The following is a 17,653-nucleotide window of genomic DNA, read 5'->3' as shown; positions in this document are numbered from 1 at the left end:
CAGAAAAATGTCAACGTCCATTAATTTAACCGCTTAAATAATTTTTCTTTCCGTTTGAGATATTAGATAAGAAATAGAGAAAATTCTAAGTCCTAAAAACTAGAGCGTCGAGAAATAAGAAAGAAATAGATTGCATGTCGAAAAACGTCGAAAAATAAAAAGGTAGAAAAATAGGCGTCGAAAAATAAAAATAAGAAAGTAGCACAAAAAACGGCGTCGCAAAATTCTAAAGCACCTAAATCTTAGTCTAAGGAATAAGCACTTAAGGGATTTTACGGCAAGACCTAAAAATCTAGAATTAAAAATAAACTACGGCAAATACTAAACTTGGGTCAAAACGTGTAAGTTGGCAGGGACACGCTAACCCTGTGTGCCGTAGCACCCACCAATCCCACCCCGAAAGAGACCTGTGCCGGCAAAGTACCTCCTCCCAGTACCCACAGTGACGGCAAGGCGATTTTTACCCCAGCTAGCTAGACCCCCGAAACACTTCACAAATTTCCCCCCGGAGGGAGAAATAATTCCATGCGGGGCGCCCTGACTGAGAATCGAACTTGCGCCTTTCTTGGGTCAAAGCTTCCCCCACTGTGGGCCCAGGGATCAAAGGCATCGGGTACCACTAAAACTAATTACGAGCGAAAAATATACAAATTACGCTAAAACAAATAAAAAAAATACGACAATATAAAAAGATATAAAAAGTGATAAAATTACTTATTGTTATAAAAATATTATTATTATTTTTTTTATATTATTTATTTTATAAAACTATAAAATTATATATTTATAAAAACTAGATTAAAATTTAAAAATAACAAAGTAAATAAATAAACTAAACTAAATAATTAATTAAGATAACCTAATTAGGGTTTAAATAAAAATAATAATAATTATTACACTGTAATTAATGTGTCGACAGAGGTTACCAGACGTGTCTGAGGGGCTCCGCGAGTTGCGAGGTTCCCAGTTCAAAACCTCCGCGAGTCGCGGGGGTTCAAAATTCAAACGTGACAGGTCAGTTTTACAGGTTCAACGTATTTATTTTATTTTTATTTTATTTATTTTTCTGTTTTGTATTTTTACAAAATATTTTTATATAGTAAATAAACACTTATATTTAAAAAAAAAATAGAAATGAAAATATTTTATAAAAACAGATTTATATATATATATATATATATTTTTTCGGTGTTTAATTTTTTTTTTTTTAGATTTTATATTGTTTTTCTAAAAATAAAATATAAATATACAAAAATAAATTAAAAATATAAAGTTTCGCCGACTCCCCGGCAGCGGCGCCAAAAACTTGATGTGGTAGCGTGGGGGTACGTGATAGTACTATATTTTACTACGAAATACGTTACAAATTACACAAGTTTTAATTATTTATTTACAAATGGGATATACCTAAACCTTGCTACAACACTATAGGCAGTGTACCTAATCGTAGAGTAGTATAGTTTTTAGTAAGTCCGGTTCGTTCCACAGGGAGCGGGCTTATTGCACACTATATTTTTAAACAACTATATTTGTACAAAATATATATAATTATATATAATAATATATAAAAGGGGGTTTACCGTTTAATGACCGGTTTGTCGATTTATATTTTAAGCGAAGCGTATAGTAAATGACGATATTTAAATAACAATATAAAATAAATGACAATAATTGAAATGACAATAAATAAAAGTACGAGGAAAAATGAAATAAAATATATTATGCTTATTTAAACTTCCGTAATCATGATGTTTGACGTGTTGATTTTAGTTTTATGCCCTTGGGTTAATTGTCCTTTGTCCTGGATTGTTTAATATGTCCGTCTGGTTTTTGTCCATAACAGTCCATCAGTCATAAATATAAAGTGCGAGTGTCCTCATCAAATTATTCTTATACCCGAAGTTAAATATTCCAACTAATTGGGGATTCGAATTGTAACAAGGTTTTAATACTTTGTTTAATGAATACACCAGGTTATCAACTACGTGTAAACCAAGGTTTTACTACTTTGTTAGCAATTACACCAATTACCCTTGAATGTAATTTCACCCCTGTTTTAATTATTCTAGTGGCTATTAATCCATTCCCGTGTCCGGTTAAATGAACGATTATTCGTACATATAAATACCCCACCCATCGTGTCCGATCGAGTGTATATGGTAATTTATAGGGACGTCCAATTATAAATCTTTATATTAAAATTAACAAACTATCATTTAGTTAAACAAATATAAAGCTCATTAATAGCCCATAGTCTAATTTCCACAAGTGTCGTTCTTTTGTCCAAACCCCAATTATGGTACAAAGCCCAATTACCCCGTCTTTAATATTTAGTCCAACATCATGATTACTTTGACTCAAATAAGCATAATAATAACTTAAGTACGAGACATTAATTTAAAAAGGAGAACATAGCTTACATTGATTATTTATCGCGTAGTGTTACACAGACAGAGTTCCGACTTTAAAAACCCGTAAAATAACCTTTACATAACCCGAACTAATCTAATATAACACTAATCTATACTATATATATATATATATATATATATATATATATATATATATATATATATATATATATATATATATATATATATATATATATATATATATATATATATATTATATATTTATTTATTTATTATCCTACGGAGTATTATTATTATTTTTTTTATATATTTTACATGCAGAACTCGAGAGCTTTTATAGCCAGAACTGAAATTCACTGCTCCGCGAGTCGCGGCCATTTTGGCCTTCCAGCTCCGCAAGTCGCGGAGGTTCCAAAACCAGCCCACAAGTTCAAGATCCAAAGCTGCCGACGGTTTTTATTTAAATATATATAATATATAAATAATTTTTATAATTATTTATATATTATATTATATTTATATACATAGTAGACTCGTAATTTTTTTTCCGTTGCGTCGAGCGTTGAGAGTTGGTTCATGTACCGGTTCCGGATTTTCGAACGTCCTTGCGTACGCTGAGATATTTTGTACTTTGCGTTTCGTAACTTGTACTCTTGTCATTTTTAGACGTTCCTTATCAATAAATTGAACCTTTTTAATTGTATCTTGTACTTTTGAGCTTTTTGGACCTTTGCGTCTTCAATTCGTTGTTTTCGCCTTTTGTCTTCGCACTTATTTAATATAAATGAATATTACATGAAAATGGAACAATTGCAACTGAAATCTTTACATATCGGAGGGATATTGATACTAAATATATGTTCATTTGGAGCACTATCAGAAGCGAACATTACTAATCCGTAAGCATAACATGCTTCTTTATGTTGGATGTTAGCCGCCTTTTCTAAATCACGAAGTCCAATATTTGGATATATTGAGTCAAAATAATTTCTTAACCCATTGCGTAAAATAGCATTTGGGTTCCCCGCAATATATGCGTCAAAGTAAACACATCGTAACTTATGGATTTCCCAATGTGATATCCCCCATCTTTCGAACGAAAGCCTTTTATAAACCAAGGCATTCTTAGAACGTTCTTCGAATGTCTTACAAACTGATCTCGCCTTAAATAGTTGTGCCGAAGAATTCTGACCGACTCTAGACAAGATTTCATCAATCATGTCTCCGGGTAGGTCTCTTAAAATATTGGGTTGTCTATCCATTTTGTGTTTTTATACTGTAAAATAGACAAGAGTTAGATTCATAAAAAAAATACTTATTAATACAAGCAATTTTTACATATATCATAAAGCATAAGCACACTATATTACATATATTACACCACACGAATACAACTATCTTATTCCGACTCGCTTGTTTCTTCTTCTTCGGTTTTGGTTCGTTTTGCCAAGTTTCTAGGGATATATGATGTTCCCCTAATACGAGCCGTCGTTTTCCACATTGGTTTAGAAAAACCTGGTGGTTTTGAGGTTCCCGGGTCATTGTTACAACTTAAGGACTTCGGGGGTTGACGATACATATAAAGTTCATCGGGGTTGAAATTAGATTTCTCTATTTTTATGCCCTTTCCCTTATTATTTTCTTTTGCCTTTTTAAATTCAGTTGGGGTAATTTCTATAACATCATCGGAATTCTCGTCGGAATCCGATTCATCGAAGAATTGGTAATCCTTCCAATATTTTGCTTCCTTGGCGGAAACACCATTGACCATAATTAACCTTGGTCGGTTGGTTGAGGATTTTCTTTTACTTAACCATTTTATTATTTCCCCCACCGGTTCTATTTCTTCATCCGGTTCCGATTCTTCTTCCGGTTCCGATTCTTCTTCCGGTTCCGACTCTTCTTCCGGTTCCTCTTCGGGAACTTGTGAATCAGTCCACGAATCATTCCAATTTACATTTGACTCTTCATTATTATTAGGTGAGTCAATGGGACTTGTTCTAGAGGTAGACATCTATCACATAATATCAAACGCGTTAAGTGATTAATATATCACATAATATTCACATGTTAAAAATATATAGTTTCCAACAAAATTTGTTAAGCAATCATTTTTCAAGTAAACACGGTCGAAGTCCAGACTCACTAATGCATCCTAACAAACTCGATAAGACACACTAATGCAAAATTCTGGTTCTCTAAGACCAACGCTCTGATACCAACTGAAATGTCCCGTTCTTATTGATTAAGAACGTTCCATATTAATTGATTTCGTTGCGAGGTTTTGACCTCTATATGAGACATTTTTCAAAGACTGCATTCATTTTAAAACAAACCATAACCTTTATTTCATCAATAAAGGTTTAAAAAGCTTTACGTAGATTATCAAATAATGATAATCTAAAATATCCTGTTTACACACGACCATTACATAATGGTTTACAATGCAAATATGTTACAACAAAATAAGTTTCTTGAATGCAGTTTTTACACAATATCATACAAGCATGGACTCCAAATCTCGTCCTTATTTAAGTATGCGACAGCGGAAGCTTTTAATAATCACCTGAGAATAAACATGCTTAAAACGTCAACAAAAATGTTGGTGAGTTATAGGTTTAACCTATATATATCAAATCATAATAATAGACCACAAGATTTCATATTTCAATACACATCCCATACATAGAGATAAAAGTCATTCATATGGTGAACACCTGTTAACCGACATTAACAAGATGCATATATAAGAATATCCCCATCATTCCAGGACACCCTTCGGATATGATATAAATTTCGAAGTACTAAAGCATCCGGTACTTTGGATGGGGTTTGTTAGGCCCAATAGATCTATCTTTAGGATTCGCGTCAATTAGGGTGTCTGTTCCCTAATTCTTAGATTACCAGACTTAATAAAAAGGGCATATTCGATTTCGATAATTCAACCATAGAATGTAGTTTCACGTACTTGTGTCTATTTTGTAAATCATTTATAAAACCTGCATGTATTCTCATCCCAAAAATATTAGATTTTAAAAGTGGGACTATAACTCACTTTCAAAGATTTTTACTTCGTCGGGAAGTAAGACTTGGCCACTGGTTGATTCACGAACCTATAACAATATATACATATATATCAAAGTATGTTCAAAATATATTTACAACACTTTTAATATATTTTGATGTTTTAAGTTTATTAAGTCAGCTGTCCTCGTTAGTAACCTACAACTAGTTGTCCACAGTTAGATGTACAGAAATAAATCGATAAATATTATTTTGAATCAATCCACGACCCAGTGTATACGTATCTCAGTATTGATCACAACTCAAACTATATATATTTTAGAATCAACCTCAACCCTGTATAGCTAACTCCAACATTCACATATAGAGTGTCTATGGTTGTTCCGAAATATATATAGATGTGTCGACATGATAGGTCAAAACATTGTATACGTGTCTATGGTATCTCAAGATCACATAATATACAATACAAGTTGATTAAGTTATGGTTGGAATAGATTTGTTACCAATTTTCACGTAGCTAAAATGAGAAAAATTATCCAATCTTGTTTTACCCATAACTTCTTCATTTTAAATCCGTTTTGAGTGAATTAAATTGCTATGGTTTCATATTGAACTCTATTTTATGAATCTAAACAGAAAAAGTATAGGTTTATAGTCAGAAAAATAAGTTACAAGTCATTTTTGTAAAGGTAGTCATTTCAGTCGAAAGAACGACGTCTAGATGACCATTTTAGAAAACATACTTCCACTTTGAGTTTAACCATAATTTTTGGATATAGTTTCATGTTCATAATAAAAATCATTTTCTCAGAATAAAAACTTTTAAATCAAAGTTTATCATAGTTTTTAATTAACTAACCCAAAACAGCCCGCCGTGTTACTACGACAGCGTAAATCCGGTTTTACGGTGTTTTTCGTGTTTCCAGGTTTTAAATCATTAAGTTAGTATATCATATAGATATAGAACATGTATTTAATTGATTTTAAAAGTCAAGTTAGAAGGATTAACTTTTGTTTGCGAACAAGTTTAGAATTAACTAAACTATGTTCTAGTGATTACAAGTTTAAACCTTCGAATAAGATAGCTTTATATGTATGAATCGAATGATGTTATGAACATCATTACTACCTTAAGTTCCTTGGATAAACCTACTGGAAAAGAGAAAAATGGATCTAGCTTCAACGGATCTTTGGATGGCTCGAAGTTCTTGAAGCAGAATCATGACACGAAAACAAGTTCAAGTAAGATCATCACTTGAAATAAGATTGTTATAGTTATAGAAATTGAACCAAAGTTTGAATATGATTATTACCTTGTATTAGAATGATAACCTACTGTAAGAAACAAAGATTTCTTGAGGTTGGATGATCACCTTACAAGATTGGAAGTGAGCTAGCAAACTTGAAAGTATTCTTGATTTTATGTAACTAGAACTTGTAGAATATATGAAGAACACTTAGAACTTGAAGATAGAACTTAAGAGAGATCAATTAGATGAAGAAAATTGAAGAATGAAAGTGTTTGTAGGTGTTTTTGGTCGTTGGTGTATGGATTAGATATAAAGGATATGTAATTTTGTTTTCATGTAAATAAGTCATGAATGATTACTCATATTTTTGTAATTTTATGAGATATTTCATGCTAGTTGCCAAATGATGGTTCCCACATGTGCTAGGTGACTCACATGGGCTGCTAAGAGCTGATCATTGGAGTGTATATACCAATAGTACATACATCTAAAAGCTGTGTATTGTACGAGTACGAATACGGGTGCATACGAGTAGAATTGTTGATGAAACTGAACGAGGATGTAATTGTAAGAATTTTTGTTAAGTAGAAGTATTTTGATAAGTGTATTGAAGTCTTTCAAAAGTGTATAAATACATATTAAAACACTACATGTATATACATTTTAACAGAGTCGTTAAGTCATCGTTAGTCGTTACATGTAAGTGTTGTTTTGAAACCTTTAGGTTAACGATCTTGTTAAATGTTGTTAACCCAATGTTTATAATATCAAATGAGATTTTAAATTATTATATTATCATGATATTATCATGTATGAATATCTCTTAATATGATATATATATATACATTAAATGTCTTTACAACGATAATCGTTACATATATGTCTCGTTTAAAAATCATTAAGTTAGTAGTCTTGTTTTTACATATGTAGTTCATTGTTAATATACTTAATGATATGCTTACTTATCATAGTATCATGTTAACTATATATATATCCATATATATGTCATCATATAGTTTTTACAAGTTTTAACGTTCGTGAATCACCGGTCAACTTGGGTGGTCAATTGTCTATATGAAACATATTTCAATTAATCAAGTCTTAACAAGTTTGATTGCTTAACATGTTGGAAACATTTAATCATGTAAATATCAATCTCAATTAATATATATAAACATGGAAAAATTCGGGTCACTACACCAGATACTTCAAGTAACAGAACCATTCAGTGATTGACATGTGTATCCCGTGAATTTCGGACATTCTGTGCCTATAAATAGACCCCCTGGGTCACCACATTTCACATCATTCTGATCTGAACTTCAGTCAGAGAGAAATACACTTTCTCTCTCACACGGTTCTTTCTCACTCTAAAAGCACATTAGCCGCTTAGCAGCAATACGCTAGACGGATCATTACAGATTGATCCACAGATTGATTGAGGCCACCTCACAGATCTTACATCTGTGTTCCGGGTCTGCAGAGATTATTTCTAGAGGGCAAACAACAATCAACAGTATACGCCACACGCTGAGCAGCTATTGTCTTGTACTGGTACCTTATAGCCGCTATACGGAAAATTGTACCAACAAATGGTGCCATCCGTGGAACTCGAACCCACGACCACGTGGTCCCTAGGTTATCAAGCTAATCCTTTATCAAGCTAGTCTAGACTCTATCTTGATATGTCACTAAGAACTAGGTTACCGTGATTCTGACCAGAACAAGATATCCAATTCCCAACGTCGTCCCTAGGTGTAACCAAACGGCTATTATGGATTTCAACCTAGATTAATGAATAAGGTGATATACTAAATAACATATTTGAATTTTCTTAACCCTAAGTAAGGACAATCCTCCTACTGACAAGTACTAATCCTCAAGATTAACCTACTCAGTATAGTGTCTACTGGTTTCTGGTTTATCCTAAGTCGGTGGAAACCTGTCATTACTAATAAAATTGAGATTTTTCTCCTTTTCGAAACAGTTCTAAAGCCCTGGATCATATGACAATATCTTAAGATATGTTTCTAACAAGGACCATGTCTTTTGGTAAGTTACAATACTAAAGCACTGAATCTTACACATACCATAACCTCAAGTCGGACAAACCACTATGAGAACTAGACAATGGCTATACAATTGAGTGTCTACTCGTAACATCCTAATCCTTATTATGGCGCAGTTAATTCCAAAGCGGATTTCGGATTTCACACAGTTAATTGTGCCAATGCGCACTATTCAAGGAAAGTTAATGCGCTATCGTTGACCAAATCTACTTGTGCGCGTTTAGCTACCATGTGGTATGCGTAACACGTGCGCATTCCCTGAAGTTGGTTAACAGATCTTATCTATTTACGATTAGGATTCTTTCTATAATTATAGCCGATATTATTGGGAGTTAGTTATGGAAAGGATTAACACGGTTTGGATGGTTCTAGAATTAGGGTTTGTCTATAAATACAAACCCCAAACCTCCATATACGACACAACTTACGTAGCACTTACTATGTCGGATTCAACATACGACCGAGTTACGTAACAGGAACACATTCATTAAGGTTAACATGTCAGTCTCTTATGACGGTAACTTACAACCTTATTGGAGCAATCGATCAACAAACGTTATGGATGGTGGAATTCAACGTTTAACTATCCCATCGATATCATCATATTGATCTGAGTTATTCACGGTAGTTGGACCGGAGAGTTAAATTCTAAGATCCTTAAACCCTACATTATTCGTAAATTATCGATATAATTCCCCTTGAAAAATGTATGCGTGATCAGTAACATCAACTTAATTAAATATTAAATACTTTAATATTTCGAACAAAAATATGATAGTACATGTACATAATTACATACCATGACAACATATTATAAAGAAAAGTTTGGTTTTAGTTTTCATTTTTAGTCCGAATTTGATTTTGATTTAGGTTTTCGGTTTTGCTGTTAAAATTTAAAACCAGGCAACCTAAACTGAATAAACAAAAAAACTGAAACACCGAATCGATACACGCTCCCTACTGATGATGACACATTCAAGTTACCTAGAGTAGCACTAGGTTATACAATACAAAAGCAAATACGTTTATAAGTAGTTTATCGTACAATAATCGTTACAAATCACATTATATGTTGAATGTAAAATTTATAGCAAGATGTTATGATTCATTCATCTGCAATGGGAAAAGCAGATCCAAGTTTGTTGCCAAGATGATAACACTTGATGTTAACATAGTATGGACCTAATTCAACATGGTTATCCTCACCACCCATGAAGAAACATAATGTATACAGAGCTATCTCAAATTCAGGACTCACTCCAATCATCGTGCTCGATACTGATTTCAGCACATCGTTCCATTCAAACTGAATTGTCAGTAACTGCGTCTCTGAGTCCGGCTGCATTGCAAAACTAACTTATAAGACAATAATCTCGTTTTGATTATTGATTCCAAATAATCATTTTGAAAACGCACATTCAAACAGTACCAAAAAAAACAAAAGTTAACTTACAGTCTCCCCACGTCTACGTGGAAAGATATAGCCTTGGTAATCAACCCTCCCCTTTGCTTCTTCCATATAAAACTACACAAAAAAGTTGTTAAATTCTTAGAAGGATGAGTAATTGACCAATTAATCATATTCTTCGTTACATATCTAACTTCTGAAGATATACAGGGCTGATCGACAGGATCAAGCTAGCAATGATAACAATAGTAAAACCTAAGTAGATCATTTCGCTTAAAATGACCTAAACGATTACCCTAACTTTCTACAAAGTAAAACTTAGACAAAAGTACTGGGTTGGTCCCTAACGTTGGTCAAAAAGTTACACGGATGAGCCTAACGTTTCCTTATGACGCGGATTCGCCTAAAGTTTGCACATGTTGCACGCTAATTCTTGATATGGGGAAAAGATATCAAAGTAAGACAAAAATACCCATCAGGTGAGGCGCAAATGGGGAAATTAACGAAATTTTGTTAACGTTCGTTAGGGTCAAGGACCAACCGCGCAACATGTGCTAACTTCATAGGAATCCATGTCAAATAAACTTAGGACCATACGTTCAATTTAGGACAAACTTTAGGGACCAACTACGTAGTTTTGTCCAAAACTTATTCGGACTGCAAATGTTTTATTAGCTTACCTGAAGCCAGTTATGAAACCCGGAAACCGACTGCTCCCCACGACTCTTAATTTCTCCAACAAAAACATGTTCAAATGCCGAAGAACAACTAGACGTCCCACCTCGACCATACAAATCAAACCAAAGACTAGTCAACACCCCTTTAAACTCTCGAGTATCCTCCGACACAACGCCTTTCGAACACAAATACTTATGAAGATACTTAATAGGTGCAGTTCTACAAATCTCCTCAATAAACGCAACCTGTTCTTGTTTCTCTTGCGATGTAACTTCCTCTTTATACCCTTCGTGCGGATTATAATTATCCAAAAGTGAACAGAATCGAGAAATTGTTGGTTTTTTTAAAACGTCTTCACTCAACCATGTAAATAAACTTCCTTCTGCCATATCTTGCTTTTGATATGTTTTCTTACCTTCACCACAATCAATTTCGTAGTCTTTTCCTGGTATTAATCGGTTATAATCAAGCGCCCAAAGCTTGTTGCAAGCTTGACTAAGATCGTTAAGCTCGTTTTGAGATGGGTTCATTTCAGAAGTATGTTCAACTTCGTTCGAATACTCTTGTTCTTCTGCAGGACGTTTGAAATTGTCCCAGTTTTCTTTACGAACCTGTAACATATCGGTTAACTAGACTATGATCACTTAAGATTCTTATAAATGTGTTATATGATAAGTTGTGTAAAATAGAACAGAGTACAAAACCTGTTTTTTGGGATGTTTCTTCCCAACTGTCTCCCAGCCATCTTTATTTTGCTCTTCGGTCAGTATTATATGATAAATTATTAAAATTTAATAAATTTGATAAAATTAAAGGAAGAACGAGAACATTACCTGTGCAGGGTTCCTTCGATTATAACCATCTTGCTTATTAGCCTCATACCGTTCATAACCCTCGTTAACAAACTGTATTTCAAAGATTTTTTAGATTATGTCACAACTACAAAAATATCTTGTTCGATTCGAGTTCAGATCATAACACTAAAGATGCCAATCTAACTTGGTTACTTAAACCTTTTAATCCCAAATATTGGAGTGTTTAAACTCACCTTAATTACCCTCTTAGCTACACGTCTTTAACAAAAGGCAAACGTACAATCTAACACACAACAACAACGAATATTTACATTTTACAGCTTCAAGTGAAATTTGAACTCCGAACCTCTTTGTTTAAGGATTACTCTCATACCGTTGGGCTTTGAGCCCTTTGCTTATTAGCTAAACTTTTTATAACCAAAAAATTCTTAACAACAAAAGATGTTTTTTTTTTACCTATAGTACTTGCAAAAAATTACAGCAGATGAAAGTGATAAACGCACACAGGAGTTTTAAGATCCAAGCCTATCATCAATCTCCAAATCGCTAAAAATATAATATGAATCGACGATCATCTATAGTCGGTGTTTTTGAAAAATTACAAATTTCAGTTTAATGAAAGCATAAAATAGGTTTGCAAAATAAGATCATTTTAAAATAAATACAACATTTAACTTAGATGCACAGAGTAACATACACGGCTATAAACCTAAAAGATTAAGACTCAACCTTTAACTATAATGGACTAAACCATAATCAATAATCAATAAGTAATTAATAATTTGATAATTAATTTTAACAAAATTCTGCTAATTATACTTTTGAAAAATATTAAAAGTACCTTTTGAGGTCTGCCAGAAGATTGTGAACCACCAGATCCCCATTGCTCCTTCTTCCCATAATTCCCTTCCTAAATTAACAAATACAAACAACCTCAAAACCTTGAATTCGATTACAAAAACAGAACATTATTTAAAAGCCAACCTCATTTTTTCGATTACTATTCTGTTCATCATCCTGTCCACCAGAAACAATCTGCAAATGAACAAAAACATCAGCAAACATTTACAAAAACAAAAATTACTAAATTAACAAATTAAGAATACTAACATTAGCCCAAGAAGTTGATCTGGATCGTTCATCAACTTCATCTTCTTCTCTCTTATTTCCACCACCTCCTAATGCAACATCAAGTAAACCTTTTACTAGACCTTCCATTTTTTCAGTAATTTTTTTGTTTATTTAATTTTTAATTTCAGATCGAAAGTTTTGGGGAGTGATCGAAAGTCGTTGTTGGCTTTTATGTAATTTTATGACCATGAAAGGTAAGTTAGTTGTCTATTACTTTTTCCAGAGATAAAGTTGCTAAATTTTGTTCATATTACAATCTTTTAAGTTTAATGTAGCTGTTATTGTTGGGATAAGGGTGTGGATTGAGGAATTTATATTTGGGAAAGATTGATTTCCTGCTAATTTGGATCGGGTAAGCGTGTCGGCAAGTCATTGGTTGGATAGTTATTTTGTAATCGTATCTCGTTTTTGTCGGCAAACTTATTTTCGTAAATACTTTATTTTAGGGTTATGGTACTCAAATGATCCTATACTTTTTATTTTGTCCCGATATGGTCCGTATATTAAAAAAAAAAAACTATTATAGACCATAAACTTTGAAAAAGTGTATCGATGTAAACAAAAGGTAACCTGTTACTAGCTAAACATGTCACCTTTTGTTTACATCGATACACTTTTTGAAAATATGTGACCTACATCGATACACTTTTTGAAAGTATGTGAACTACATTAGTATTTTTTTTTTATATAAAGCTTACATTGGAACAAAAAAAAAATTATACTTTTTTGAAGATCAACTTACAAAATCGATCAAACTTATTTATCAGGTCAACGGTTTACATTAACACATTTTTTTTAAAAAGTTTATGGCCTATAATAGTATTTTTTTAGGTATATGGACTACATCGGGACAAAATAAAAAGTATATGGCCTTTAAGTAGCCTTAATCCTTTATTTTATTATTTTCATTTTAAGACGAAGATTTTCGATTTTACAAATTTGAAACTTTGTATTGATAGCCCTAATGATATCCTTAAATATTGTGATTATTATACATAAATAGTATATTTAGATGGTTGATGAGTAGTTATTTGTAGAGAATTATCAGTTATACTCATTGTATAAATAAATTATTATACATAAATAGTTGTATATGTTTAGGAGCACCCACTTCATTCGTTGAAATTTTTATAACCGCCGAACTATGATCGGAGATACGATATGATTGAAAATAGCATACGCATTGGTAAACAAATTAATAAAGTGATCATTTACCATAACTCGGTCAATATTTTTTAACATGCCGGTGGAGGTCAATGGAGTTTGGTTCCAAGTAAACTTTAATCCATATTGGTTAACATCTGTAACATTTATATCCTCTACACACTCCGAAAATTCCGACATGACAATATTAACCCGAGAGCTCCCCATAGATGCCTCCTCAATGCTCAAAGAAGCATTAAAGTCACTTATAATTACCCACGGGTGCATCCCAACAATTTGATGATGCCTCTTTAACTCACTCCACAGATTCCTTCGAGGGATGTATTTACTTGCAGCATATACAAAAGAAACAAACACATCCAAATCGTTATTAAGAGAACTCACTTGACAAAGCATAACTTGATTCATGGCACCAAGAATTATATCATTCACAATTAGTGGATTCCATCCCACAATGATATGAGTACCATGCACACACACATTGTTGTTCGAAGACCATGACCAATTAGGAAAAACATAACTACATATGCGACTTGAATTAGAGATATTTACATGGGATTCCATCACAACGCATAAGCACAATTTGTTCTCCACAATTACCTCTCGAACCTCATTTTGTTAAGGGGTTTGGTTCAAGCCCCTTATGTACCATGATGCAAAACTAATCATCGGAAACCTTCTCAACGGGAGTGCTTGCCCCCTCAGAATGACTCTTTTTGTTACTCCCCTCGTCAATGATATCTTTGTAAGCCGATTTTATCTTCCCATTATCATCCTGGATATCATCAAGAGCAGAAAACGTATTATGGATAATCACTTTTTCAGGTTGTGATTTACTAGTACTCGGATCATTCTTAGCCCCATCAACAACCTTAGTAATCTTTCCATATAACATCTTAGGTTTGCCTTTTCCCATCATAAAACCTTTTGGGCCATCAATAGTTTTCTTGACATTGGTAGCAATCTTCTTTGTAACAACTTGGAATCCATCGTCTTGAATTATCTTCATTGAGATCACTTGAATATTCTTAAGACATTGCACATCATTAAGTCCAAATATCTTCAATGTGAACAATGAGGAGGTTTCCACTCATATTCAACTTTGACATCATCAATTGAGCTACTACCACCATCCAAACTAGGTGTGGCAATGCGAAGAGATTCCTTAAGACCACGATATGCTGTCACCTCAATCATAGCACCAACATAGTTAGGTCTCCCTCAAGCCTCCATACACATAGTACTTTTGTAGGAATCCAACATCAAAGGATGAACGAGTTTCGATGCAATATAACTGAGGCCATCTTCCGTGAATCCCGTCAAAGGAATGTCATGGATTTTAATCCAACTGGAACCGTATGAACTTCAGGTTTTTTTAAGGCACACATTCGGTGACAATTTATTCAGGATAACCGATACAGTACGAATCATCCATGGACCATTCTCTAGCCCATCTATCATACCTTTTTCCGTGGTGAATTTAAAGAAAAAGAAGCCCTTAGAATTCATCATAGATTTTTCGATTCTATATTTATTCCAAGCGTTAATTACAAAATTATGCACCACAGGATACGCCACTCGTTTTCCAATGAAATAACCATATAAGGAATTTCCATGATGATTTGTAGCCTCTCTTACCACAGAAACTGGTAAAGCCACATCAACACCTTCTTCTACTTCATCAAGCGATTCAATAAATTGAAAGTTAACCTTACATTTCACCGACAGATCACACACCATATCAACATATGATTTCTTTGGGGTAGTTACTTTGATCTCCGTTTCAGCATCATGCACGTTCTTTTTACACCCTCAACCAGAACCTGACCAGGCTCTAATGGAGAGAAAAACAAGTCATCAGAGCCAATCAACTCCTTTTCTCCATTTGATTCTGACGAAATTGAAGCATATTGGACACTGATCACATCATCGTTGTTTCTCATGTTCACCTCCTTGTTTAGGTCGATTTTATTCTCTCCCACCATTAATGAATCAGCTTCATTCGAGTGAGATGCAGATGTCGAGTTATCTTTCGATTCACCATCAATCTTACGACTTCTTAAAACTTTTTCAACCATAACCACGTTTCCCTTTTTCTTTTTGCCACCTGATTTTTACCCATGATCCAACACCCACAAATAGAACCAGAATAGCAGATAAAACTAAAAAGACTAAATCAAATAGAAGAAGAACGGATAAAACAGATCGTAAAACAATGAAAAATTATGAAAACCATGAAGAAAATCTAATCGCCGTTTTTCTCCCTATTTTTACGGAGCCGCTTTTCTAGATGTTTTGAAATCTTACTACACCATGAGCTTAATGTCATTTTGGATTGGGATAAGAGGTATTGGCATGATAGTCTTGCTGTAGATGGTTATCTATTACATACTAGTAAATCTCTATCTGCATGACATCACATTTTAATTAAAACTATACCTTAAAATAAAATCAAGGACATGTGGCACTTTCAGGACACTACTAATGACATCATTAATCTAATTAATTTAACTTAATTAAATTAAATAAATACGGAGTATAATAAAATAAAAGTAAATAAATACGGAGTATAACATGCGTACTGGGTAATTTACTGGAAAGGTCTTGGGACTATAATGTTTTGTAGCTTCAATTGCCCTAATTTTCTTAACAGAGTTGATTCAGTTTTGTCAGTTCAATCCTCACGCCCTTCACATCGAGCTACTCAAATTTGTACATTAGGGTTTCTTCTCAAAACACATTAAAAGATTTTCAATTCTGCCAATTCCAAGAATATTCAAATTGATCTATGTAAGTTCTTTGAATTCAAAATCTAAATATCGATATATATTTACTTCATTCTCATCTTTATCTATCTCCACCGTTCCAAATATTGTTCTTATTCAGTTTTAGGGTTTTTACATCCCATCATTCTGTCAAATTTCCTCTATAATGTTTCTTCTTTTAATTTTTATCTCCATATTTGATTATCTTACTTATGCACAATCGATCTGTTCTCATAAGAACATGTGATTTAAGTATTTATGGTTTTGATTTGCTCTTTTGTGGTTGTTTAATTGAGATTTGGAACAGATTTATTTGCTATGTGAAATCGTGAATCGGCATAAGAAGATAACAAGTGATGGTTTTGTAAGTACTGCATTAAATGGAAGAAGATAACATAGCATGGTTTTGTAAGTTCTCTTCATTTATCATTATTTATTGCTTCTAATACAACTATGGCTTAAATCGGAGTGATTACTTAGATCATAGTGAGTTGAAGACTTCCAGTTATTATTGTGATCACCACGTGTTTGATGAAATGCTTAAATAAAAAAGTAGGTGAAAACCTTATAAAGTCAAAATGGTCATACTTTACGGAGTCAACTGATATTTGGATGAATAACTATACAATTTTGGAGGAGTTGATGTCATTGTTAATGGTAATATTTAATGCGTCATTATTGCTATTGTTATTCTGATTATGAAAGCCTCTTCATATTTTGGAACATGTCATTTTTGTACTAAGGAGCATTATTACTCTATTAGTGTTAGTGATTGGTAATGGGCATGGGTATGCTTTCTTGTGGTGCTGTGAAAGACGGAGTAACAATCTAGATGTTGAAATGTGGATCTTGAAGATGTGGTAAGTAGACATCAAAGAAACATTGATTTAAAGATAGGTGATTATACATCATTGTTTAGTATAGATAAGCAGTTTACAAAATTGATGGGCTTAAGCACTTTAGTATATAATCTT

At 33.1% G+C, this 17,653-nt stretch overlaps 1 protein-coding gene across 1 annotated transcript; it reads right to left on the bottom strand.

Annotated features, from left to right (window-relative positions):
* Nucleotides 1-9,720: 9,720 nt before the first annotated feature.
* Nucleotides 9,721-12,879, bottom strand: LOC139888549 (uncharacterized). Its single transcript, XM_071871554.1, has 8 exons — nt 12,730-12,879; nt 12,604-12,654; nt 12,461-12,529; nt 11,638-11,709; nt 11,509-11,577; nt 10,807-11,415; nt 10,172-10,243; nt 9,721-10,057 (listed from the first exon to the last, which is right to left on the bottom strand). The coding sequence occupies exons 1-8, from the start codon at nt 12,835-12,837 to the stop codon at nt 9,824-9,826; spliced, it is 1,284 nt and encodes a 427-aa protein (XP_071727655.1). The 5' UTR covers nt 12,838-12,879; the 3' UTR covers nt 9,721-9,823.
* Nucleotides 12,880-17,653: the final 4,774 nt, after the last annotated feature.

The sequence above is a fragment of the Rutidosis leptorrhynchoides genome, chromosome 2 (assembly GCF_046630445.1).
Source record: "Rutidosis leptorrhynchoides isolate AG116_Rl617_1_P2 chromosome 2, CSIRO_AGI_Rlap_v1, whole genome shotgun sequence".
Classification (NCBI taxonomy): domain Eukaryota; kingdom Viridiplantae; phylum Streptophyta; class Magnoliopsida; order Asterales; family Asteraceae; genus Rutidosis; species Rutidosis leptorrhynchoides.
The sequence above is the reverse complement of the archived record's forward strand: the minus strand, read 5'-3'. Positions and strand labels throughout refer to the sequence as shown.